General features: G+C 37.3%; 2 protein-coding genes across 2 annotated transcripts in view; one reads left to right on the top strand and one right to left on the bottom strand.

The window, feature by feature from the left end:
- Positions 1-12,159, bottom strand: part of Zgrf1 (zinc finger, GRF-type containing 1) — a 60,300-nt gene extending 48,141 nt beyond the window's left edge. Inside the window, exons 1-6 of the mRNA XM_013023851.1 lie at positions 12,098-12,159; positions 9,460-9,537; positions 7,435-7,515; positions 5,721-5,780; positions 3,954-4,133; positions 1,755-3,507 (exon numbers count right to left, since the gene is read on the bottom strand). Of these exons, the coding sequence (XP_012879305.1) occupies positions 1,755-3,507; positions 3,954-4,133; positions 5,721-5,780; positions 7,435-7,515; positions 9,460-9,480 (2,095 nt within the window). The 5' untranslated portion in view covers positions 9,481-9,537; positions 12,098-12,159. The remainder of the gene's footprint in view (positions 1-1,754; positions 3,508-3,953; positions 4,134-5,720; positions 5,781-7,434; positions 7,516-9,459; positions 9,538-12,097) is intronic.
- A 181-nt stretch (positions 12,160-12,340) lies between these two features.
- Larp7 (La ribonucleoprotein domain family, member 7) lies at positions 12,341-26,491 on the top strand. Its single transcript, XM_013023833.1, has 13 exons — positions 12,341-12,505; positions 16,274-16,453; positions 16,663-16,763; positions 16,846-16,929; positions 17,019-17,183; positions 17,255-17,348; positions 17,420-17,770; positions 17,872-18,016; positions 19,572-19,723; positions 20,606-20,715; positions 23,324-23,483; positions 23,634-23,725; positions 26,175-26,491. Exons 2-13 carry the CDS (start codon positions 16,276-16,278, stop codon positions 26,253-26,255), a joined length of 1,713 nt encoding a protein of 570 aa, XP_012879287.1. The 5' UTR covers positions 12,341-12,505; positions 16,274-16,275; the 3' UTR covers positions 26,256-26,491.
- Positions 26,492-26,882: the final 391 nt, after the last annotated feature.

Raw genomic sequence — 26,882 nt, 5'->3', positions numbered from 1 at the left:
AAAAAAAAAAAAAAAAAAATTAATATAAATAATACTAGGCCAACAACAAATCAACCTACAGTAAAAATGCTAAAAATCAAATAATGACCAATTTTTATGAACAAAGGAGCTGAAATAAACCATGTTGTTGCTGTGTGCAACCACAGAAAAGAAAAAGAAGAAAAAAAGCTCCTAAGGCTATTTCTGAGGCCATCTTAAATCCATGACTTAGGGAAAACACTCTCATAAGTTATTTTGTAAGCACAGCATGCCAACACTGAGGAAACAGCAATAAAACAAAATCTCTTGAAAAGGAGGGCATAGAAGATAATTAAATCAGATTCTAATACAAAAGGGTTTCACTGGGACTGGGAAGGTGGCTCAGTGGTAGAGAGCTTGCCTTGCATGCCTGGGCCCTGGGTTCGATTCCTCAGCACCACATAAGCAAAAAGAAAAAAGCCAAAAGTGGTGATGTGGCTCAAGTGGTAGAGCGCTAGCCTTGAGCTGAAAAGCTGAGGGACAGTGCTCAGGCCCAGAGTTCAGGCCCCACGACCGGACCCCCCCCCAAAAAAAAAGTTGTCACTAAGAAGAGTAATGCAATTTGAATACTTTTCCATAGGGTAATCAGGAAGGCCTCTTATAAGAAGTGAAGACCTAAAGAAAACACTCATTAGTACCATCGATAAAAGTATTCATGTAAAAGACAGAACAAAGCAGAGTAGGAGACAAAAAAGTTGGCAAGCCAGAACGGAAAAGACGGCAAAGACTAGTTATTACACCTGGCCAGGTCAGCATTTAAAAGTAGGATGTTTTCCCCAGTAAGTACTATGGTTAGAAGCACAGTGCTTGCATAGTACACATAAGACCCTGGATTTCATCTCTAGCACTACAAAATATAAATAAGTAAATAAATCAATAAACAGAAAATAATAAAAATAAAAAATGCACATTCAATAATCTAAGAATCTCTATTTGTTCTAAAATAACAAAAAGGTTGTATATCTTTTTTTTTGCGCTGGTACTGGTGCTTGAACTCAGGGACTTGAGCTCTTGGTTGGATTTTTAACTTAAGGGCACTCTAGCACTTGAGCCACACCTCTGCTTCCACCTTTCTAGTGGTTAATTTGGAGATAAGTCTCACAGACTTTTCTTCCAGGGCTGGCCTTGAATTGTGATCCTTCTGTTCATGCTGCTAAACTGACAGGCATGAGCCACCACCCTCCACATGGCTACCTAAGTTTTTAATAGAACTGTCAGAGTAAGTATCTATTATCCTTTGAGCTACAAAGAGAACACTCCAAAAGACATGGCATTCTAACCTTTAGGACTGCTATCTGGCTCATATGTTTGCTCAATTCCTTGTTGTTGAAAGGCAGAGTCTTTCTTTTGAAATATTTCTAAGCTTTCTAAGGCTGTACTATGTTCAGATAGTGATTTTAAGAGAGAAAAGTTATTTACTACCCTAGGAAGTTCTGAACAATCTCTAGAGTTACTCCAGGAATGTGTGCTTTTCCTTGTGGTTTCAACTGCAATACAGTCCTGGGGTGAACTTGTAATTCTTTCCAAATCTTCAGGCTCCAGAATACATGCCTCAGTTTCTTCAGAAATGGGATGGTTTTTTCTCAGAGGGCAAACTAAAGAATTGAAGCCTTGAGTTTTTGATTTATCAAAGGTAATATATTCAGAGTGATCCTTACTGGTATTTAATAGTTGGATATTATCATCAGTGTTAGAGATTGGTGTTAAAACCTCATGTTCATTTTTGTCTAAGTTACTTTCCAAAATAGAAGACTGAGAGTGAGCATCTTCTGAAAACACATAATTGTTTTTAGGAGTCTGATTAGTGACTGTGTCTGCAAAGTGAGGCATATGAAAGCTCCTTTTTAAACCTTCAGACTTACTCAAAGGTGAAACACAATCATAGTTACTTCTAATTTTTTGGATAGATTTTTCAGCACCTTCATTGCTATTCGCATGCTCATCAACAACATCCCATTCTAAAGACAAGTCAAAATTGCTTAATGTGTCCCTATCCTGTTCCTCTATCGCTTTTCCAGTGTTTACATCTTTACAAGCTCCAGTGTCAAAACCCACACAAATTCTATCACAAAACTCTGATAACAGAGGCTCTTTTCTGGGCAATATTTCCATAAGTTTGCCACCAATAGCTGTTAAGAGTGGTAAAGGTTCATTACCAATTTTTTGACAGTTTATATCCTCAGAACTCTTTTGAACACATGAATTGCCATCATTAACCAAAATTTCTTTTTCCCCTTGCTCTGAATCCTGGGAATGTTCGTTGCTTTCCAGTGATTCCTCATCGGTGTCACTGATCTCAAAATTGCTTAGATTAAAAGTTACCTCTATAGATGGTTGTGAAAGTTCACAAACAGCATTCAGACTTTCATTCTCAGTATGACATTCAGAAGACATGCCTGCATTACCATCAGAGAGACTAGAGTTGTTGTTATGTAGAAGAGGTTCACCTTGTATATGTTCTGATTTTGGCAACGGTGACACTGGCTTATAGTCTTGTTCTATCAGTCCATGTGTATAGACTACCTTTTCTCTAATGCAAACTGGTTCTTCTATGCATACTCCATTATGATTAAGAGAGATTTCACTACTTTTTTGATTACTGGATGCCAATAATAAATCATCATTTTCTGTACTGTTACAACTAACCGGTAAGCTGCTGCTTTCACAGAACGAAAGAGATTCTAATTTTTCTTCTTGATTCCAGAATTGGTTGTTGTTGTCTTCATGATACTTTTTTCCTTTTTCAGGGCACGCTTCGAGTGTCTTTTGTGCCAAAAAGTTTTTCAAATTTATATCATCTTCCTGGGACTCAGGCTCCCCTTCTCTATCATTCTCATCTACAGTACAACTCTGTGAGGGTAGATATATGGCCCACCGGCTTTTATATCTGCTATGATTTTCTGATGGTTGCTCTTCACGTAGCTTTTCTGTGCCTTTTGTCTGAGCATACTCTTCCTGTTGAACTAAGTGCTTTGATGTAGTAGGATTTTTTTCAGAACTTCTTTGTGGTTCTACCTGAGAAAAATGTCTTGTAATCTCAAAATTTAGGTTTGATTTGGACTTCAGAAGAGCTAATATCTGTGCTTTGCTTCTGATGGTTTGTGAAACTTCACAGTGAGATACTAAACTATTTCTACTTATGGGCTCATTGGTCAGTAGAGAGTCTGAATGTTTACTTTGAGAATTGATAGAAGAGCAAAAGTAACTTTCTTCACTTAGCAGTTTTGGGTCACTATTGAAGGATGAAGTAGAGACAACTGAAGAACAAGGTGTGTCATTTCTTTCTATGTTCTTATAAGGGACCACATTCTCAGGGACTGTTGGCATATTATTTAGATCTCTTTTGCCAACAGTAGAAAACAAAGGAAGTGTGCTTGAGAATGGAGGAAAAAAAGGAAGATGGGGTTTCTCAGTCTCCAATGTTTCAGCTGATGAAGCATTTTCTGTAACAACCACTTTCTTTGGAACTTGATGTGGTCTTTGATAACCCTAAAAACAGTAAAATAATTGTGATATTACCAACTACAAAGAAAACACAAAATCAATTGACTAAAAATAATAAGCTTTGCCTAAGGCAAGGAAATAATAGAATTTTTCCTTTTTCTTTTGGCCAGTCTTGGGGTTTGAAGTCAGGACCTGGGCACTGTCCCTGAGCTTCTTTTGCTCAAGGCTAGCACTCTACAACTTGAGCTACAGCACCACTTCCAGCTTTTTCTGTTTATGTGGCACTGAGGAATTAAACCCATGGCTTCATGCATGCTAAGCAAGCACTCTACCACTAAGCCACATTCCCAGTCCTAGGGAATTTTTCTAACTACTATTTATTACCTTGCCACCAAAATAAACTATGAAGTAACATTTTAATGAAAGAGCACCTTAAAAAATATTTTGAAATGATTTTATAAATATACATTGATATATCATTTTGCACTTACAGTGAATTTCCTTTTTAACCCAGCAGGTTGACATCCAAGAGAGCGGCCAGAAGATACCTTCCTTAAATTGGGCTCTGTTGTTTCAATGATATCCTGTTTAACTGCTCTACTCCCAGCAATTTTAACCTCCTCAACTGTGATTAAGTATCGATCACTTTCCAAGTCATCTCCTGGTTTCACCTAAATTTTAAAGGATAATAAATACTTGTTATGAAATAATAAATAAATAAGAAGATAAATAAAAGTATAATAAATACTTGTTAAATGAAGGAATGAGTTACTAAATCCTTACTTCTTATTATGCACTAATTAGCAAACAAGCAAAAAAGTGACAATAAAATACAATAACAAATTTCTCTAGTTTGTTCATTCATAAATACATATTATAGTTCTTTAGGAGGCCCTTTGTCACATGCTAAGGGAATAAAGACAAGCAAAAATAAATGTTCCTACTCAAGGAATTTACTTAGGATCTATGTAAGTCCATGTATTTTAAAAAAGATCAAGTAGCTAGGTGCCAGTGGTTCATGCCTATAATCCTACCTACTCAGAAAGCTGAGATCTGAGGATCATGGTTCAAAGCCAGCACGGACAGGAAAGTCCATGAGATTCTTATCTCCAATTAGGTACCCACAAAGCCAGAAGTAGAGCTATGGCTCAAGTGATAGAGCTCTAGCCTTGAGCAAAAAAGTTCAGGGACAGCACCCAGGCCCTGAGTTCAAAGCCCAGGTCTAGCACCAAAAAAAAAAAAAAAAATTGTAAATTATGTCTTCTTTATAAACATATGTGAATCAAAAATGTATTTATAATTACCACTATTAAATATGATAAATTATGTAAGTTGCTTGAATAACCATATTCCAAAAAAAGCAGTTTAATGACTATATAGCATTTGCTACCACTTCTGATTGCAGCATAAAAATAAGACTATCAAGACTATCAACCTAATTTGAAAATACACAAAATCTATCAGATTGATCTTTTACTAGTAAAATTAAGATGAAAAAGCAGCTCTAACCAATTACACATCTACTAAGATGGTTCCCTTCTTCTTATACCCTCTTTTCATAAATATAAAAGTGTAACTACTATTAATGGCATACAAATTTCAAAGTTAATTACATACCATGGCCAAAAGTCCATAGTGATAGTAATATGGATTTTAACACATTTACAATCAATGCAAAAAATAAAAATAAACGCACTAAACTTCCACACACTTTACATTTAGCTATTTTAACCAAATAACCAACCTTAGAGTCTATAATTGAAGAATAGACACAGAGAAGTTGGGTGAAATAGAAAGTGTTTGTGTACCCAATCACAGAGAAGTTGGGTTAGCTAGCTAGGAAATAAACCCAGAGGAACCAACTATAATACTCCATTCTTATAAAATAATGTCTTTAATTCCCTTCCTTTCCTTTTTTTCCAATAAGGGAAAAATACAGAAAATAGAGTAACAACAACAACAAAATCTTCATGCAATAAAAGTAGACCTAGAATTCACATCCTGGGTTCAAATTTCAGCGCTACTACCATAATCTTATGAATGTAGGCAAGTTATACTTGTGCTGTACTCCCAATCTAAAAAAAAAAAAAACCATCATTCCCAACAAGATTAAATGATATATAAAAACTTTATTAAAAAAATACAAACATCAGCTATAATTGTTAGCATTGGTATCATGATTATACTATTTCTATTCACAAAGCAATCTTTAAGAAAATGTTTTAATTATAACAAAAATAAGGTAAACAATAAAATACCTCAAAGCACTTAAGAAATAGAGTTTCCAAACATGTTCCTTTATCATCATATAAAGTTGCCTGTGTTAAAACAAAATAAATGTTAGAAAAAAGAACCAGTATATAATGCATTTTTTTCAGCAAGCCAAAAATTATTATATACGCCAGGAACTGGAATTGCACACCTGTAATCCTAGATATGCAGAAGGCTAGATGGGAGAACTACAGACTGAAACCAGCCTAGGAAGACAAATCCAAAAAATGCTTACCTCTAGCCAGCAAAAAGCTAGAAATGAAGGCACAGCTCAAATGGTAAAGTTCCAACTTTGAGTAAAAAAGCTAAGCAAAATCATTAGGTCTGAGGTCAAGCCTTAGCACTGTCACATACACACACACACACACACAAAATTGTTACTCAAGTAAATCATGCAATATAAGAATTATCCATTTTGTTTGACTTGCATCTGAAAGTACATCTTTTTCAAATATTTACTGTGTATCACTTAGTAAGAAAGTGTAGATATACACATACAAGACTCAAGAACTTAATTTCCACTAGCAAGACCCTAGAATGGAAATGAGAAGACACAGAATTAGAATGCAGTAGAGGGGGCCAAAAGGCACAATACTAATCCAGAGATACTTTAGCAGCATGTTTTGGGTGAGCACTGAGAATGACCAGTACTTGAAATGAGGAATTAGCACTGGGGGTAGGTATGATGAAATCTTGTTGAATGTGAGGGTTAGAGGAGAAAAGCGAAGGTGACACAGCTTTCCTCTGTGTCTGAGTCATTTCTCAATGCATTTTCTCTATTAGCTCCTTTACTATTGGATTTTTCATCACTCTTGAAAAGTTCAGCACTCTAAACAACGTTAAACATAAAGTTACCATATGACCCAAGAATTCTTCTCATAGGTAGAGTGTTGATACATTCAAGGAATTGGACACCAGCCTTTGAGGGGCATTCTGCAATGCTTGCCTTCAGGGTTTCAACCTGAGCCTCTCCCTTCAGCCCCTGAGCAACTTCTTTTTTTTTTTTTTTGGTCAGTTCTGGGACCTGAACTCTGGCTGGGCACCGTCTCTCAGCTCTTCAGCTCAAGGCTAGCGCTCTACCACTTGAGCCACAGAGCCACTTCCACATTTTTCTGCTTATGTAGTGCTGAGGAATCAAACCCAGGGCTGCATGCATGCAAGCAAGACAAGCACTCTACCACTGAGTTATCTTCCCAGCCCCAAAAGCGGTGTTTTTTTTATTTGATTTTTTTTTTTTTTTTGCTATTCCTGGGGTTTGAACTCAGGGCCTGTACACTGTCCCTAATGTTTCTTTTTGCTTAAGGCTAGTACTCTACCACATGAGCCACAGCACCACTTCCAGCTTTTTCTGTTTATGTGGTACTGAGGAATCAAACTCAGGGCTTAATGCATGCTAGGCAAGCATTCTACCACTAAGCCACATTCCCAACCCCTAAGCAACTTCTTAACCAGTCACCCTGTTGCCTTTCCCAAGCCTTAAGACAAATAAAAATAAAGCTTTTTTTACTGGCAGGGGGGAAAAAAAGCATTATGCATGACAATGCACTCAACAATGTTTTTAATCAATACAAATTTAATAATGTTTATTTTCATATCACATTAATGTAACCATAGCCAACATTTTATCTAGAGTTTTCTTAAAAGGAAATCAAAGACAAGGTCCTAGCTCTTAGATTCTGTAACTGGTGGCTTTGCACTTACTTTGTTTCCTAAGTGAGTGACCTTCAGAATGCCATCTTGCCACACTTTTGACTTCTTTGTCTTCTGATGAGTATATAGGACCTTATTTCCAAAAGTACAAAAGCAAAGTAAGTTTCTATTTAAATACATTCAATGTAACTTTTAATATACCCTCCTACAAATAGGAAATATTTAAGACACTTGTGTGTATCTGTGTGTGTATGGATGCACGTGCATGCCAGAACTAGGCTTGAACTCAGGGAACATGAGCACTGTCCGTTAACTTTATCACTGATAGTTGGAGCTCTACTACTTGAGCTACAACTCCACTTCCAGCTTTTTGAGGGTTAATTGGAGATAAGAGTTTCAAACACTTTCCTCCAGGCTGGCTTTGAACTCTGATCCTCAGATATCAACCTCTTGAGTAGCTAGGGTTGTAGTTATGAGCCACAAATATCAGGTAAGACATGTTTTTTCTTTTTACCAGTCCTGGGGCTTGAACTTGTGACCTCAGCACTGTCCCTGAGTCTCTTTGTATTCAAGGCTGGCACTCTATCATTGAAGCCACAGCTTTTTCTGAGTAGTTTATTGTAGATAAAAGTCTCATGTACTTTTCTGTCTGGATTGGCTTCAAACTGTGATCCTCAGATCTCAGCCAATTGAGTAGCTAAAATTACAGGTGTGAGCCACTGATGCCTGGCTGCAAAAGAAAAGCACACTATGGCTGGGAAGGTGGCTCAGTGGTAGAGCACTTGCCTTGCATGCATGAGGCCCTGGGTTTGATTCCTCAGCACCACATAAGCAAAAAGAAAAAAGCCAGGAGTGGCACTGTGGCTCAAGTGGTAGAGTGCTAGCCTTGAGCTGAAGAGCTAAGGGACAGCACCCAGGCCCAGAGTTCAGACCCCACGACCTGACCAAAAAAAAATAAAAGAAAATAAATAAATAAAATAAAAGCACAGATATTATGACAATAACAAGAATATAAATAAAAGAGGCTTGGAGTGAAGCTCAATGGTAGAATGTGTTCTTGGCTTGTATGAAACCCTGAGTTCAATTCCCAGCACCAACCACCACCTCCCACAAAAAAAAAAAAAAAGGAAAGAAAAAGGAAGAAAGCCAGCTAACTGGATAGTAATTTTAAAAACAAAACAAAACACAGGGACAGGAAAATATAAGGAAGACATTAAAAATAAAATTTTGAGCATCAAAATATAATCTTATTCCTATAAGTCAACCATTGGAAGAAAAAAAATTGGTTTACTGAGAACTTATGATTCATACAGTTAGTTTTTTTTTTTTTTTAAGGAAGGAAGGAGAGGAAGGAAGGAGAGAAAGGAAAGAAAGAAGGAAGGACTAGAAAGAAGGAAGTCTGGTCATGGGGCCTGAACTCTGGGCCTGGGCACTGTCCCTCAGCTCTTCAGCTCAAGACTAGCACTCTACCACTTGAGCCACAGCGCCACTTCCGGCTTTTTTCTTATGTGGTGCTGAGGAATCAAACCCAGGACCTTGAGCATGCAAGGCAAGTGCTCTACCACTGAGCCACCTTCCCAGCCCTACAGTTAGTTTTTAAACTGCAGTCCAGACTCCTAAAGGTCTCAATAACCTGTACATGCATCTATGAGCTTAAAACTACTTTCATGTTTTGGCCTTTCTGTTCTCATTTCTTCAAGTGAAGAATAGAGTTTCCCAGGATTATACATGTGTAATTGTGCCAGACTGGATCACAAACTGGATGGAGAAGCAGATGTGAGAATCCAACTGACTTCTACACCAAATGTGAAAGAAACTTGAAAAAAAAATTAATAGCAATGTCACTCTTTTCCATGTTTTCTTTGGCTGTTATTGGGGATTTACAAAAAAATTAATTACTTTTCTTTAAAAAGCCAAGCACAGTGATACACACTTATCATTCAAATTTTACTGAATATACTGCTTGTTCTTTTTGTTTGGATAAATCTGGCCATAGTAGAAATACATTGGTGAAAGAAAGGAATAAAGGAAAAGAGAAAAGAAAGTGAAAAAAATGTGAAAATTATTAAGACTTACAATAAATTCGTGGCTTTCCATAGTTTCTTCTGAAGATATAAGCCAGTCAAGTCCAGAAAATAATCAGTAGTTGTTCACCTAAAGTTAAAAAGGCAGAGAATTGTGCAATTCTGACTTTAAAAAAATTCTTTAATGTCTCAATAGACTAAAAAAGAACAAATTTTAAATGTCTCAAGGGACTAAACTTTTTTTGTCAGCTGTGGGGCCTGAACTCTGGGCCAGGGTGCTATCCTCAGCTCTTCAGCTCAAAGCTAGAGCTGAAGCTAAAGGCTTGAGCCACAGCGCCACTTCTGGCTTTTTCTGCTCATGTGGTGCTGAGGAATCAAACCCAGGGCCTCATGCATGCAAGACAAGCACTCTACCACTGAACCACCTTCCCAGTCCCTAAACTAAACTCTTGACTGGAAACTGGAATCATTGTCCAAATATTCTCTAATGACCAAGGAAAACAGAGGCTCGATCAAATTATTTGTGACCCAAGACACAGAGTGATACCACACGGTGATAAAAGAAAAAGAAGTTACCAAATATATAGAAAACTAAATAAAATAGTGAGTTAATTAACAGTCTGCAAACACTTTTCCAAGCAACAGAACATGTATCAATTCAATTTTTTTTTCCTGAATGGCCATACCCACCACAAGATGGCACCTTTGAGTTAAAATTTTTCCTTTTATGGAGTACCCTTTCCTTTCCCTTCTGGCAGGGCTAAGGCTCAAACCCAGAGCCATGAGCACGCTAGGCAAGCCCCCTACCTTTGAACTACATCTCCAACTCCTCCCTTCTTATTTTACCACAAAATAGGAAGGCTTTATCCACCAGCATCATTCTGTTAAGGCAATCTTTCAGACAATTCAAGTGCTGATCAACCACTAATAGGTAAAAGTACAGTCTACAAAGGAGTTTTTTTAAAGTGGTATAGACTCCAGATGTTCAATATGTATCTACATACATATCATGCTCTATATAAATAGAAATTTCATAAGTTGTTATCTGTAAAATACCTGCCATTCTTCCTGTTAATTTGGGCAAGGTGTGTTTGGTCTGTATGTTTATGAACATAAAAGAATTTAATGAATGAAAACCCTTAGATGTCTATATTAAAAGTTTAAAGATGCAGGGCACCAGTGACTTACTTCTAGACTCCTAGCTAATATTTGAAAGTCGAGGTTGGGGAGCCAGCTGAGACAGACAAATCTCTAATTAACCAGCAAAAAGGCTGTGAACTGGAAGCATGTGGCTCAAGTGGTAGAATACCAGCTGTGAATAAAAAAGCTGATTGAGAGCTGGGAAGGTGGCTTAGTGGTAGATGGTTTGCCTTGCATGAAGCCCTGGGTTTGATTCCTTAGAACCACATAAACAGAAAAAGCTAGAAGTAGCACTGTGGCTCAAGTGGTAGAGTGCTAGACTTGAGCAAAAGAAGCTCAGGGACAGTGCCCAGGTCCTGAGTTCAAGCCCCAGCACTGGGGAAAAAAAAAAAGCTGGTTGGTAACTGAGAAGCCCTGAGTTCAAGCCCCAGTTGGCTGCACAAATGCACAAATACATACACAGAAAAAAAAAAAGCCAGGCACTGGTGGCTCATGCCTGTAATCCTATTCAGGAGGCTGAGATCTGAGGATCGTGGTTCAAAGCCAGACTGGGCCGGAAAGTCTGTGAGAATCTCATCTCCAACTAACCACCAGAAAACCAGAAGTGACACTGTGGTTCAAGTTGCAGAGCACTTGCCTTGAGCTTAAGAGCTGAGGGGCAGCGTCCAGACCCAGAGTTCAAGCCCCACAACCGATAAAAACAAAACGAACAAACAACAACAACAAAAACACAAAACATTGTTTCCCAAAACCCCAATGGCAATGCCGAGCTCTAATCCCAGCCCTAGGGAGGAGAAAGCCAAACTGGGTTACCTAGTGAAACTCTACCTCAAAAAACTAAAGTTCCCTGTACTGCAGCTGCAGCTCAATGCAGCTCTTGCTTAGTGTGCACGAGGCCCTGCAGAAAATACTGAAAACTCAAAAACGTTCAGACCCTGGCATTCAACATCATAAGTGAATCATCAAGTCTAAATGACGAAAGGAAACCTAAATGTCATTTACCAAGATTCTAATAGGACTCCGGTGCCAGTGGCTCACGCATGTAATCTTAAGTTACTCAGAAGGCTGGGATCTGTGGGACACAGGAAGAAAAGTCTGTAAGGCTCTTCTATCCAATTAACCAGCCAAAAAAAGGGGGGGGGGAAGGGGCAGAAGTGAAGGGTGACTCAATCGCTACAGCTTCAGCCTGGAGGGAAAAATCCAAAGGGCAGTGCCCAGGCCCTGAGTTCAAGCCTCGTTATCAGAACAACAACAAAGGTTTTCACAGGAAAGATCTTGTGTACTAAAAATGGCAGTGGAGATCCTGTCAGCCTTAAAAACACATGGCAAAGGTCTCCAGGGCCTCAGACTCGGAGGAGGTGCAGCGCAGGTCTGAGCGAGGCGGTAAGGATGACGGGGTGAGTACAGGCCGTCGGAGCCGGCAGGGACAGCAAATCTTGGTCCCGGGTCGCTGCCTGTGGAGCCCATTCTTCCCTCCCTTCACTCCTAGTCGTTCAATCACTCCAATTCATCCCTCACTTCCCCCAAACGCGAGAAATAGTTCACTTCACCTGTCCCATTGCACAAAATGGACATTTTCGAATTTCTCCCGCGTACGAGTGTGACGTCATCGACATGGGACCGCACCGGAAGATCAACTACTAATCCGCCCCCTAGCCGTCTTAGCCAGAATCGCCGTTTTTTCCAACAGCCAATCACATTCTTCCTCGGGGTGGAGGGCGTTCCCCCCGCCCTCAGACGTCGCGCTGAGCTCTCCGAAACCCCGCCCCCTCAAGAGGCGGCGCTGTCCTCTGACGTCTACGGCGGACGCACGGCGTTCCAGCGTGTCTTCTGCTGGAGGAACGAGAGAACGGTGTCGCTCTTCGTGTGACGCGAAATAACCACGACCGTAAGGCTCAGAGAACGAAAAGTGCTGGAGGAAGCAGGCTCTGAGCCTGCATTTGCGGGAATTGGACGAAGTAAGTTCCAGGTGGCCTGTGGGGTCCCTCCGATCGGGTGCCATCTTCCTCGCCGCCTTTTTTTCATACAGTTCATCTTACGTGTGGCGCTCGCTCCGCCCCCTCCCGCCAGTCCGTCCGTTCACTCGGCTGGTTCTCTGTGCGCACGCGCAGAAGTGCTCAGGCGGCGCGGTTCCAGTTTTCCGCGCGTGGGGGCGCGCGTCTCCCGGGGACAGGACAGCTTCGGGGCCCGCCCGGGGTTTGGCTGCCTCTGAGCGGAAGTACGGATGCCGACGGGGTCCCCTCCCCCTCTGCCCCTAGATTGGAGTTGAGTTTCGACTGTCAAAGGATAATGAGTGTGTGACGCCTTGCAGTCTACGATTAAGTCGTTCTTCTATGCGAGAATCTCATCCTTGCCTGGCGCCAGTGGCTCACATCTGTCACCCTAGCTATTCTGGTGGCTGAGATCTGAAGATCAAGGTTCGAAGCCAGCCTAGGCAGGGGAAAAAAAAAATCCATGAGGCCAACCACCAAAAAGCCGGAAGTGGAGCTGTGGCTTAAGTAGAAGAGCACCAGCCTCTCGTACAAAAGCTCAGAGACATTGCCCTGGTTTCAAGCCCTTGGAAGGGCTCAAACAGACAAAAACCGTTAAAGTCTTTACAGAGAATTGAAAGTTCAGTTGTAAAAGAGAACTAAATACGGTGTGCCAAGTGCGTTGTTAAGAGATATTTGGGGAAAACAGATGTGACAAGGAAGGCATGGCGGTAGGCCACGTGGCCTAAGCCTCGTAAATTGAATAGAAAGGTTTGTTTGCTGGCTTGTTTGGTGCCAGTACAGGGCTTGAACTCGACCTGGTTTCTGTCCCTGAGCTGTTTTGCCCAAAGCTGGTGCTCTACCACTTGGTCCACAGTCCACTATTACTCTGGGGTGGTTAATTGGAAATCAGTCTCAGACTTTTCTTCCCTGTCTGGGTTCAAACCCTGATCTATAGATCTCAACCTCCTGAGTAGCCAGGGTTACCAGCGTTAGCCACCAGCTCCCACTGTAAGCCAGAATGACGGGGGGACTTCAGCCACTACCTCCAGCCTTGAACAGGGGTTTATGCAGCTTAGAGTGCTCATTCAAAACAAAAGCAAAGACCTATTCACTTTGGCTGTGACCACAACCTTTTATTTTTCCACATGAGTTATTTTTTTTTTAACCTGAAGAAGTTGTAGATGAGTTTCTCTGAGAACTGTTCATGTACCTATCAAACTATTCTGAGTATAATTTTATAAGGAAAATTTGAGAAAGCCAAAAAAGTTACCTCACATCCTACCTAACTTTATCTGTGCCTTTCATTATTTTATTATTATAGCTATTATTTTACAACTGTAACTTGCAGGAAAAAAGAAGTGGAAATTAGGTTTGTTCAGGGGAATTGTCACTACAATGTCCTTACATTGATTTTAACATTCCTGATTGCCAGCATGTGTATCTACTTTTTGAATTTTCCTTTGATTTGTTTTATAGCACTTCCCTGATTACCTCATTAATTACCATGTCTTCATGTACAAGAATGTTTTGGCCTTTCTGTTAAATTTATCATTTAATCGTTTTATGAAGTTTACAAAAATTCTTGAAACTCAACGGATGTTCCTTAGACTTCTGTTTGAGAATTCCTGAGTCATGGCGCTGGTGGCTTAAGCCTGTAAGCCTAGCTACTCAGGTGGCTGAGATCTGAAGATCATGGTTCAAAGCCAGCCTTGGCAGGAAAGTCCATAAGACCTATCTCCAGTTAACCACCAGAAAACCGGAAATAGCCCTGTGTCTCAAAGTGGCAGAGCATTAGCCTTGAGCAAAAGAGATCAGGTCAGCTCTCAGGCCTTGAGGCTGAGGCTCTATGGCTGACAAAAAAAAATTCCAGTACTTGGCTAGAAGAAGCAAGAGGTTGCAAGTTCACAGCCAGCATGGGCAACATAGCAAGGCTCTAGCTCAATGAAGCAAAACAAAACAAAAGGATTCGAGAATCAAAATATAATGTGATGGTAGGTTCTACTGAAGAGTAGTTTGTGTGAAAGTTGTTCGTATCAGGACCCTCTTATCCAGCTAGTTTGGGCCATATTACTTAAACTTTTAAGCCTCCTTTTAAAGAAAGTGGAACTGCTATGTGGGATTATGGAGATTTAGAACAATGTGTATAAAGTAATTAGCATTGTTACATAGTAACTTTTATTTTCCTAAAGCCCATGTATGAAAGTCAAGGGTGACCAGTTTACTTACAGTATCTTCATTACATATCATAGTAAAGGAATATTACATTGCTGAGGAATAGCACATTTGACATCAGCAGTATAAATCAGATCTGTGATTATGCCAGTTGCACAAAAATAGGGTTCTTTGAAGAATGCATGATATTCAGAACAGATTATAAGCTGTGTCTGCCTTATTTTAGTGGCATAAAATGTTGGGGATAGTCAAGACAAATTGATAAATAATAATGTAGTTACATATAATTATGTTCTCTACAGCAGCAATTTCAAATGCTCGGAAGAATGTGGCATTGTTAAATAATATAAGGGTTGTAGAAAGAATAGATCTTGGTAGGAAAGATAATGAATTTGACTTGGAATGTGTGGAATGACAATACAATACCTCGAGAAAATACAAGCTTTGAGAATTAAGAAAATTATTGCCATGTAACTTCCTGATTTTGTGTAATATTGTATGAAAAATTGTTTTATATCTTATGAAACCTGTTTAATCTATCCTCTAAATCAAAGGTGTACTTGCTCATTCTGCACTTGACTACTCAAAGTTACAAAAATGCTTATTAGGAGAAAAATGAAAGAGAGTCTCTAGGCTTAGATACACCATTTTATTTCTTAGATGATAGGCTTCAAAAAGAAAGGGATTGTAGAACAGATAGTCTGCCTTCTATAATTTACAGGAAGCAGGAGAGCCTGCTATAGAGATTATCATAGCCTACATTTGTATGTTATTTATATCCCACAATCATACAAAAAGAATTTGAAGCTGGGCGCCAGTGGCTCATGTCTATAATACTGGCTACTCAAGATATTAAGATCTGAGGATCAACATTTCAAACCAGCCCCGGCAGGAAAGTCAGTGAGAATCTTATTTCCCATTAATCAGCAAGAGGCCAGAGTGGAGCTGTGGCCCAACTGGTAAATCACCAACCTTGAGCAAGCTCAGGGACAGTGCCCATGCCCTGAATTCAAGTCCCAGGACTAGTATACACAGACACACACAGACAAGAGTTTGGAATGTTTAATGTTTTACAGATACTTTAAAATATGTTTATTCAACAGATACATAGTGATCAAGTTAAAATTTCTGCCTCATTTGTGGAAACCCAGACCTAGCTCCCTAGCTTCTATCTTGTGTTCATCATTATTTCACACATGCCCTTGACTTCCACATTGTTTTTGTCCCATGTTTGGGACTGACATTGTAATAGATTTTTCTATCTGTGGAAAACAATTCAAAACAGAGAAGACAGAAAAAGAAGCAATGACTAGGGCTGGGAAGGTGGCTCAGTGGTAGAGTGCTTGCCTTGCATGCCTGAGGCCCTGGGTTCGATTCCTCCGCACCACATAAGCAAAAAGAAAGCCGGAGGTGGCACTGTGGCTCATGTGGTAGAGCACTAGCTGTGAGCAGAAGAGCTGAGGGACAGTGCCCAGGCCCAAAGTTCAGCCCCCACGACTGGACCCAAAAAAAAGCCATATTCGTAGTTACTACATATGGGTGTCTTTCTACAGGAATGCACATATGGGTGTCTTTCTACAGGAATGGAAAGTGAAAAAAAAGAAAGTACTGAAAAGAAAAAAGAAGTCGAAAAAAAGAAACGCTCTCGAGTTAAACAGGTGCTGGCAGACATTGCTAAGCAAGTGGACTTCTGGTTTGGGGATGCAAACCTTCATAAGGACAGATTTCTTCGGGAGCAGATTGAAAAATCGAGAGATGGATGTAAGTTTTTGTTTTATTACGTACACACGAATATTGATGTTGTATAAACAAATAAATGTGATAAGGACTTTCATGGATGATTAAAGGTATAGGGGCCAGTAATGAATAGGAAAGAAATAAGCAGAGGACCAACTTTCCTGGGGGCTTAAGGTAACCAAGGAACAAACCTAAAACTATTTAACCTTATTGAATTTAACCTCCTTCAATAGATGTTGATATATCACTTCTGGTATCCTTTAACAAAATGAAAAAGTTGACCACTGATGGGAAGTTAATTGCCAGAGCATTAAAAGGCTCAGCTGTTGTGGAGGTAAGTAAGGTGTATGTTTAATTATACATTATAACTACAAGTTTATCATCATTAAACTAATTTATATTTCCATCGACTAAAGCTGGATTTAGAAGGCACCAAAATTAGGCGAAAAAAACCTTTGGGTGAAAGACCAAAAGATGAAGATGAACGCACAGTATATGTGGCAAGTACATTTAATGGAAAGTTTTAAGAGACAAGCATTTATTCATTGTTAAAGACACAATATTTTGAATTTATTAATATTTGTTACAGGAATTACTTCCCAAAAATGTTAATCACAGCTGGATTGAAAGAGTATTTGGGAAATGTGGCAATGTTGTTTATATAAGTATACCACATTATAAGTCTACTGGAGATCCAAAAGGATTTGCGTTTGTGGAGTTTGAAACAAAGGAGCAGGCAGCAAAAGCTATTGAGGTGGGTGCAGGGTCCTAAGGGAAAAGAAAGAGAAAAAAGTCACGCTTTATAGTAAATTTTTTTTATTGCAGTTCCTTAACAACCCACCAGAAGAAGCACCGAGGAAACCTGGCATATTTCCCAAAACTGTAAAAAATAAACCTATTCCGGCCTTAAGAGTAACTGGTGAGTACAGTAACTATAGTAATTACTTTGTATTTAGTGCTCAAGCAAAATAAAAACAAATATTGTTGCAGATGAGAAGAAAAAGAAGAAAAAGAAAAAAGGCAGAATAAAGAAAGAAGACAGCACACAGACCAAAGATTTAAACATGGACACAAGTAGCTTATCCCTCTGTAAGATAAAAAGATCAAGGACTGCATCTGAGGGCTCTGACGCAGAGACACCGGAACCCCAAAAGCAACCTGCAAAGAAAAAGAAAAAACGAGATAGAGATAGGGGTGAAAGCCTAGCGGAAGGCAGAGCGGGGAAGAGGAAAAGAAGCAGCTCTGGAGATGCAGAATGCCTGGCGCCAAGATCAAAAATTAAGAAAATAACTCAAAAAGGCATTAAAACGGAAGCTTCTGAAATTTCCAAAGAAAACAGAGGTTTGACAATTAAAAACTTTTAATTAAATTTAACTTTTAAGTTAAATTTTTAAGTTATATCTGAAACAAAAAAATCACTTTCTTTAACTGGATTCTCATAGATCTAGAATTTTCTACAGAAGAGGAAAAAGACACTGGAGATATTAAAGATGGTTCACTACTGAAAACTAAAAGAAAGCACAAGAAAAAACATAAGGAGAGACATAAAATGGGTGAAGAGGTTATACCACTGAGGGTACTTTCCAAGTGAGTATTATATTATGATGACTGACAACATTCCATCACCATTGCTAAAGTGCAATTCCAATTTAGTGAACAGAGTTGCATATTAGCAACAGTGATGGCATATCGCCTAGTTACCAGAACGTGGTATGTCCTGAGGTTTAAGTAGGAACCACCACACTCAAACATGGAAGCACTTATTTGTTATGTCACAGCAAGAGCCTCCACGTTAAAGTAAAGGGGGCCCCTTAAGACTTTTCCACTAAACACAAGCTTCATAAAACGCAAAAGGAAAACTTACCATCACCAAAACATGGAAGCACTTACTTTTTTAGATCCAAAGCAAGTACATCCACGTTTAAGTGATGGGCAGCCCACGTTTGCTGTAACTTGGAACAAAACTGTTCATAGCAAAAAAAAAACAAAAAACAGAAAAACTCACAAACGTGTGCCAATGTAGAGTCACCTCCACTGAAACATGGAAGCACTTACTTTTGAATCACACAGCAGGTACCCCCATGTTAAAGCAAAGGGAACTCCCTAATAGTCAATCACTGGTGAGATGTCTCATCCTGAAGTAAGTTGAATTCACTTCTACTAAAACATGGAAGCACTTACTCTGTTATTTAAAACTCACAGAAAGCACACCCATGTTAAAGTGGAAGGGAATCCAGCACACAGAAGAGAAAGAAACATCTCCATACAAACTTTTCCTTTACCTCCAGAGCATACTTACCAAAGTGCAGTTCTCTTTTCAAAGGTGAAAGATAGAGACTTGGGGCACTTGTATTTATACTATTCTTAACTCCCAAATTCCTTTTGCTTTTTATCTCGGAGAATCATTACAAGAGCCTTTTGTTATTTTAATGTATCTGCTCTCAGGGAAACTCTGGTGGGTGGGGTGGGATTCTGGGTTGCCCCTATCCCCACCCCATATTTTTTTTTTTAAGTACAGATGTCAATGTTAACTGCTAAAACCATTACCATTAGATATCCTCTTAAAAAAACAAAACTCTTGTATCTTTTTTTTCTTTTTTTCCCTTTGGCACTGATTAGAGTTAACAATGAATGCTCCTACTGAGCTAAGAGATGCATTGTGTTTATATCTTGAGGAGCTCTAGCTGTTTGGAGAAATAGCTACATGTTAAAATATATGTAAATAAATAAATTGCTTCCTTGGGGTGCTATTTTCTTCACTGAAATCCTTTTGATTCAACTAAACCCCTAGGAATGTTTGTCTCACATTGGAAGCAATTTTACAAATAATCTTTAAATTTTCTCACAAAATGATTTGATAAATACTAGTAATTAACCAAGGAATTACCTTATAATTTTTACTTTTATAAGGTAAACTCTGAAAAGAAGCACTTAATATCGATGTTGAAACCAAAAGAATTTCCTGTGCCTGTTTACTGAATGTATTTAGGAACGAAAATAGTGAAGATTTAGAAACTAAGTAATTTATATATTTTAAAGAGGAAAGTTGAAAGTCATTGGAAAAGTATAATATTTAGATTAATCTCTATGCTTGTTTTGAGCCAGTTGTCATTATTTCTAAACATTATTTTTTGCCTTACAGGATTGAATGGATGGATTTAAAAAAAGAGTATTTAGCACTACAAAAAGCCAGCATGGCTTCTTTAAAAAAAACAATATCTCAAATAAAATTGGAGTCAGAAATGGAAACAGACAGTAGTTTACCTAGTAAGCCTGAAGTGAAAATTGCAAAAGGTAAAGATCACCTATTTTGTAAGATTGTAATGGATGTAAAGATATCATTTTTATAATATATATTTAGGAGTTGTAGGTATACCCAGTGATATAGTGCCTGCCTTGTTTGGACAGGACTCTGGTTTGGCTCTCCATCTCTGGAGTGGGAAAGAGGAAGAGGAAAGAAAGAGAAAAGAATCATAAGGGCTCCTTTTAAATAACATTTTTTTCCTACTCTTTCCCTACTTTTTATGACTGATTTGATTGTGTAATAAGTTCATAGTTTATAGAAGTATAGTTTCTTACCTGAAATATTTTTTGTCAGTCCTGGGACCTGGCGCTCTCCTTGTTCAAGGCTAGCACTCTACACCTTTGAGCCACAATGTCACTTCCGGTTTTCTGAGGTTAATTGGAGATAAGAGTCTCATGCACTCTCCTGCCTGGGCTGGCTTTGAACTGTGAGCAACCAGCACCTGGCTCTTACCTGAAATTTCATTCAGTAAGGTGGACAACAAGCAAGGATAAGTTCATTCAATTTAGGATAAATTTTAAATACCTATAGCTTGCAAAAAAATGTCTATATATATCCTCAGATTTGAGTAGTAATGTTTAACAAAAAGTCTTAAGTATAATACTTTAGTTCTTTGGTTCATGGATAAGGGGGTGTATTTTTATAAATTCTCTTCACAACATGAATAATGATATTTTCTACCTTCATGATATTTTCTATCTTAGTAATCTGAAATAACTCATCGTATTTTTTAAACTAAGTAAGTTTTAAATAAATTGTTTCAGGTCGCTTATGAAGAAATCTTTTGTTATTCTGTAGTAGTACTTTCTAAGTGTTAAATTATTCAATGTGAGTGATTTAATCCTGGTCTTTTTCCCTTTTCAAATCAACAGCCAACAGTCAAGAGTGTCGCCCTCTGGAGAACACAGGACCACAATTTGTTAGTGGCGTGATTGTAAAAATCATTAGCACCGAGCCTTTACCTGGGAGAAAACAAATCCGGGTAATACTTTCAAGCTCCTAGGTGGTCGTTGCTTTTCTTAACTTCCTGGTGTGAAAATATTGTCACTGTAATATAGAAGACAAAAGAGATCAAATTAGAATCTATATTCTAGCCAAAACCCCACTCCATAATTTGAAGCAAATTCTAAAGACTCTGCATCTTAAGGATTCTTGTTTTCTGTCACTGATGGTTGCCTGCTGTGTAGTTGCAAAGGGAAATAATGCGATAGTCATCTTGACCACACACTAGTATTTACCACACATTTTCTGAAACACTATCAATTTTCGGAGTTTTAGAAAATTGCTTGGTAGATAATTTTTGTGAAGATATAATCATCATTATTTATCTGGAGTTATTCCGAAATTATAATTATTGCTTAATTTTGAAGCAAACTAGAAAACATACAAATTTTTATCTGGAATTTTTTAGCTTTCAATAGGTTCTTATATTTTATTACCTACAAAAAGTAGAAATTGTTATTACAAAATAAAAAGAATAATGTATGTTTTTCACTTGGTGTTGGTTTAGATTTTTGTTTGTTTGTTGATTAGCTATTGCAGATTTGGGGGAATTGAAAGAAATTTTTTTTTAGAAAATAGCCTTTGGATTTTTTTTTTTAATTCAATCCAGAGCTAGCAGAGTAGATCCAGTAAACATGAATTTGGACCCCAATGCCCAAAGAACTCAAAACAAAAATTTTAAATACTGTTCTATAAAACGTTATATAGTTTACATCTAAACAGTCTTTTATACAAACAAAGCAATACATTCATTTTAATGTAGTTAGATTCCTCTGTGAGGAACAGTACTTGATCACACAAGGTGAGGTACCAATCTTTTATATTCTCTTCTGTAACTTTCACTACTGTGTAGTTTGTCTTGTTTGGGGCTTGAGACCTGTGCAGATAGTTTTTCACTATACCCTCTATCTAAAACTTTATCCTTAAAATCCTATCGCTATCACTAATAAGTAAGGATTTTGCCAACCCTAAAAGAATTTAGGAGAACAGGCTAGAAAATTGAGAAATAAACATGTTTTGTGCAAAATCAGAAAGCAACTGCAGTAATGAAGTTAATAGTTACATTTTGCTTATATTTTGCTGGAACAAAAACTAAGTTGTGTTGGTAACTGTGACTTGCCCCTGTGATTACCAAGTTAATTTGTCATTATAGGGTTTTAAATCGGTCTTAAATCTAAAGATTAGGCTCACATTATAATGGATATTTAGTAAATATCATTTGAATTGTGCTTTTCTACCTGAAAAAGTGGTTATAAAACTCAATGAATAATTCACAATTCATCAGTTTATTACCAGTGGTTTTTCTTGGCTGTGTTTCTAGATGTTGTACTATAAACTAAATAAAGCTCTCCAGTTTTTTCTTTTTATTGATTCACCAAACATTTACTACATGCCTGGTTTTCTGAGAAACAGTATGTTAGGGTACATAGACGTGAAGCAGTACCCTTTTTTTAGAGACTCATGTATATTACTACATAGCATAAACTCTTCTTAGTCTATAATGAAGTATTTCCATTCACTGCTTGATCTCTGGATACTTAGAAATTCATATTCAAGAGTAATAGAAATAGTTCCTTCTTAAAAAATTAGGTAAAAACTAAAAGGAAACCAGGTAAATAAAACATTCTTTCCCCAGTTGGAAATCTCCCTCTACTTCTTTAGCTTTATGAATGAAAATTGATGAATTAAGAATTAGTGTGACATTCCTGCATAAATGCATTCAGTGTTCTCTGGAACCTGCTGTGAGAGACTAATTAAGGATGCAGGAATCTAGCTAATTTGCCCTCACAGCAGGAGTCCTAGGTAAAACTTAACCCTTATTGGTGATCTCCACTTATTTAGAAGTTATATTGGTATCTTATCAAAATCTAAGTGGTTTTGTGCTGTGTTCCTATAGATCTACTGACAAACCTTAGAATTTTGGTAGGTTCAATAGAACTTAGTTTTCATGAGTTATAAAGAGTTGAAAGGTCATTACACATATTTTAAGTCATAAGTGGTGTACAGGTGAGTAAAAATAAGCCTATCCCCAAGTCCTCTGTCTTTTTTTGTTGGTCATGGGATTTAAACTCAGGGCCTGGGTGCTGTCCCTGATCTTTTGGACTCAAAGCTAGTGCTGTACCACTTTGAGACACCTTGCCACTTCTGGTTTTCTAGGAGTTAACTGGAGATAGGACTTTGGAATTGTCATCTTCAGCTCTCAGTCTCCTGAGTAGCTGGTATTATAGGAGGGAGCCTTCAGTTCCCAGCCTTGTCTTTTCTTTTAACTTTGTTCCTTTGGATTGTCCATCCCATTCTACACATATGTTGTCCTTAATAGAATATTTCTAACTTCATTCATATTTTAAGGACATGGTTTAAAGGAAGGAGGTTAATCATTAGACTTGTGAATTAGGTTCTGCTTTTTGTAAACCCAAATCTATTTTTAGGACCATTTCTGTGTTTCAAAAGTGTTTGATATATTTACTCAATCTGCATCATGGTGTACTTGTTTGTGTAATATCTTGCAGTGCCCATTAGAATTACTTTAGATGTATTATGAAGTATCATTATTGATTTTTATGGTATTCTGTTTAATTCCAATGCAGGACACCTTGGCCACAATCTCAGAAGTTGTTTATGTTGATTTGCTAGAAGGAGACATAGAATGCCATGCCAGATTTAAAACCCCTGAGGATGCTCAAGCAGTAATGAATGCACATACTGAAATTAAAAAGAAGCATAACTGGAAACTTGAAGTCCTTTCTGGTAAAACTTACTAGAAATATTTTTTAAAAATTGATCTATTTCAAATTCAGGTCTTTCTCCAGCTATTCTATTTCTATTAATAGGGTTTCATTTGTGTTTTCTCGTGTGTGTCATTATTCAGTGATTATAGCTTGCTTTTTTTATTTTAAGGTGATCATGAACAGAGATATTGGCAGAAGATTTTGGTAGATAGACAAGCCAAACTTAATCAGCCTCGGGAGAAGAAAAGAGGCACTGAGAAGGTAATCAGTTTTTTGTTTTATATCCTAAACTGTTTCTGGAGGTTAATTATCTTCTGAAAGTTAGTAACAGATAATCATAAATAACTTTAGTTATTTAGTAAAACTAAAACTTAGCAAGTACAGTGTTTTAGATTGAGAGGGACTACATGTTTCTCAGTTTTAAAATATATGAAATATATGAAATGAGATTTTTTTCTGTAAGGATACATAATATTTAAATTAATATTATATGGTTTTTGTTTAAAGCAGCAATATTTTACACAATAAATTTAGTCTTGACATTTGCAGTTTACATGACTGTATATCGATTGTATTTATGTAAAAACCACAATATATTTTGAATGTAGTTTATGAAGATAGGAGGTGGCTACAGAGATAACATTCAGAGAGTTAAGACTGAGATACATGGCACCTATAGCATTGTTAAGCATTATTGTTATTCTCCAAAAAAGAGAGTCAGCATAAATAAGCTTTAGGCAGTTTCTCTCAATTTTTTAACAAATATGATACTAATAACTTTATGTTTTTGCTATTAAACTATGGAGTTCGTTCTTTGGAAACATTTTCTGGCATATGCTTATACAAGCTAATGTGTTCAGAACAGAGTAGAGTATATGATAAAAATATTATCACAACTTAGAACTCTTATGAAAGCCTGAGGAAATCCTAAAAAATGTACGTTTGGTGAAAACTTCGAAAGTCAAACTTTACGTATTCGCAGCTTGTTTTGTGTTGTACTTAGTTTTTTAACATAAAAATTTAGTGTTTATTAAAATACTACGAGACAGCCCCCCTTGTTACAAAAGTTACTCAAAAGTAAAAAATACATATGGATTTTTTCTTCAGCCATCCATTGCGCTAGCATTCATTGGAACTTATGATTATTTCAGGGGTAGTTTCCTACTGGGCTTTGTTAAATGTGTTTTCTAGAATAGAGACTGAACTTGTTGATAGGGAAGCCTCCTGCCTTCCTAATGACTAAGGTCTCTGTGGTGCTAATTTCAAAGCCTTTTTGAAATTATTTAAATATTAAAAGCACTGATCCAGAACCTAAAACTGGAAGTTAGTTTGTAAGTAAAACTTAATCCTTTAATTTGTGTGAAGTGTCATTTAATACTGGAAATTAAGAACATTTGTTTTTTAATTTTAGAAATTGTATAAAGTTCTGTTCTTCATTGAGTTGGAGAATTCTTTTCCATAGTTACCTGTTTCACTATCAGGGTTGGTGATAGCACAATTTATTGTGAAGTAGAAACAGCTGAAGCTGTAGAATTAAAGCTAGTTAGCTCATAAACTAAAATAAAAAGGAGATACTACACAGAGTATTATACAAAGCTTGTTAAAGGAAAGGAGAAGACCACAATTTACCTACTTGTTTAATAATTAACTCAAACTAAATAAGCTGCTGTTAATTTTCTACCAAGGAATTTTGAAGTCTAGAATCATACTATGTGTTAGCTTGTTTTCACACAGCTTCATTTTCCTTATAATGTAGTTCAAATGAAAGATGCTTGCCTTCCACATCCAAGGCCCTGATTTCTAGCCCTTTTACTAGCCCTTTACTTTTAAAAAGTAACCAAATCCAATGGATGTTGCAAGGGTGTAATAAATAATACCTACTTTTGATATTAGATCTCTGTCAAATCTTAAATGATTTTTTTAAGTGTTTAAACATGTTTGACACATAATTGTACATCTTTGTGGCATTTCTTTGTCTTAGGAACTTTGAAAAGTTCTGTCAGTATTTTTATGTTGTTTTGGGATTTTTCCTGTTTTGTTTGAGTATTTTGGAAAGGTTTGGTACTTTTTTTTAAAAGACAGGATCTCACTATCTTATATAGTCCAGAATTTTCTCCAACTCGTGATTTTTTTTTCTTATTTTTCCAGTGCTGGGATTACAGGCCTGGGGCGTCACCATTCTTCTGGTTACTTATAAAACATATAAATTGTTGTAAACTCTAGTCACCTACTGTGGTTTACTGGAATTGAAGAACCACTCTAATGAGCAGTTTGTAAACAAACTTTTATAACAGCTTAGGAATATATTGTCTTTTTGAAAGTACCATGTAATTAAGTGCTTTTGATCATTGGATTTGTAACTTAGTAATTAGTACCAAGTCCATACTGAACAATAAAAGTATGTCATGTATCTTTCTAAGAAAGGTTAAGATTTACCAGAGTTGAGGAGTGACTATTTTAACTAGAAAGACTTTTAAATCATGTTCAGCTTAAGTGGGAATAGGTAGATATTTCAAAAGTTTGATATCTATTTTACTTAATAATCTATAATTTCAACAACTCTCCCTTTGATTTGACCTAAAACATAATTGTTACACTTCTCTTCCTCTTCTCAAAAATTTCATTCAAAATGAAATCTTTGTAATAATAATTTGGTTGTTCAGTTTTACTTTTGTGTGTGTCTAACACATTTTCATTTCTTTCTCTGTAGTTAATCACCAAGGCTGAAAAGATTAGACTGGCAAAAACTCAACAAGCAAGTAAACACATTCGATTTTCTGAATATGACTGAAGAAAATTAGACTTTACCTTTTCATTTCACTGAATATTTGAGCGATTCTTGGGAAACTCATTTTATTATGGTAGTACAACATGCTAAATGTTTTTCTAAAACACAAAAGAATCCCTAAACTTGTAAATAAGACTTTTGACAAGTACATTGCAAACCAGTTTTTTTGCCAAATATTTTATTTGAAGTAGGTAATGCAACCTCAATTGATTTCATAAATAAACGTGTTTTGAACATTATTGTTTATTTTTATTTGCAAAATAGATTCATGATTAACAAAAGTGAAAGACATGCATGGAAATGTTTAGAAATAAGCAGTAGGCTCAGGATTTTGTAACTTTCTAATTAGAATTACCTTGCAGCTGGGTGCTGTTGGCTCACACCTGTAATCCTAGCTACTCAGGAAGCTGAGATCTGAAGATCATGGTTCAAAGCCAAGCCAGACAGGAAGGTTCATGAGACTCTTATGTCTAATAAGCTACTCAGAAAAAGCCAGAAGTGGAGCTGCAGCTTAAGTGCTAGAGTGCTAGCTTTGCGCAAAAAAAGCTCAGGGGCAGAGCCCAGGCCAGAGACTAAGCCCCAGAACTAGAAAAATAAATTACCTTGAATATCTTTTCGTATTGGTATCTG

Source organism: Dipodomys ordii, unplaced genomic scaffold (assembly GCF_000151885.1).
Source record: "Dipodomys ordii isolate 6190 unplaced genomic scaffold, Dord_2.0 Scaffold70, whole genome shotgun sequence".
Lineage (NCBI taxonomy): Eukaryota > Metazoa > Chordata > Mammalia > Rodentia > Heteromyidae > Dipodomys > Dipodomys ordii.
The sequence above is the reverse complement of the archived record's forward strand: the minus strand, read 5'-3'. Positions and strand labels throughout refer to the sequence as shown.

Coding starts and splice junctions, on each gene's coding strand:
- Larp7 (XM_013023833.1), top strand. CDS start 16,276: ATGGAAAGTGAAAAAAAAGAAAGTACTGAAAAGAAAAAAGAAGTCGAA. Junction 16,930..17,018: donor ATGAACGCACAGTATATGTG/GCAAGTACATTT, acceptor TATTTGTTACAG/GAATTACTTCCCAAAAATGT. Junction 20,716..23,323: donor CTGGGAGAAAACAAATCCGG/GTAATACTTTCA, acceptor ATTCCAATGCAG/GACACCTTGGCCACAATCTC.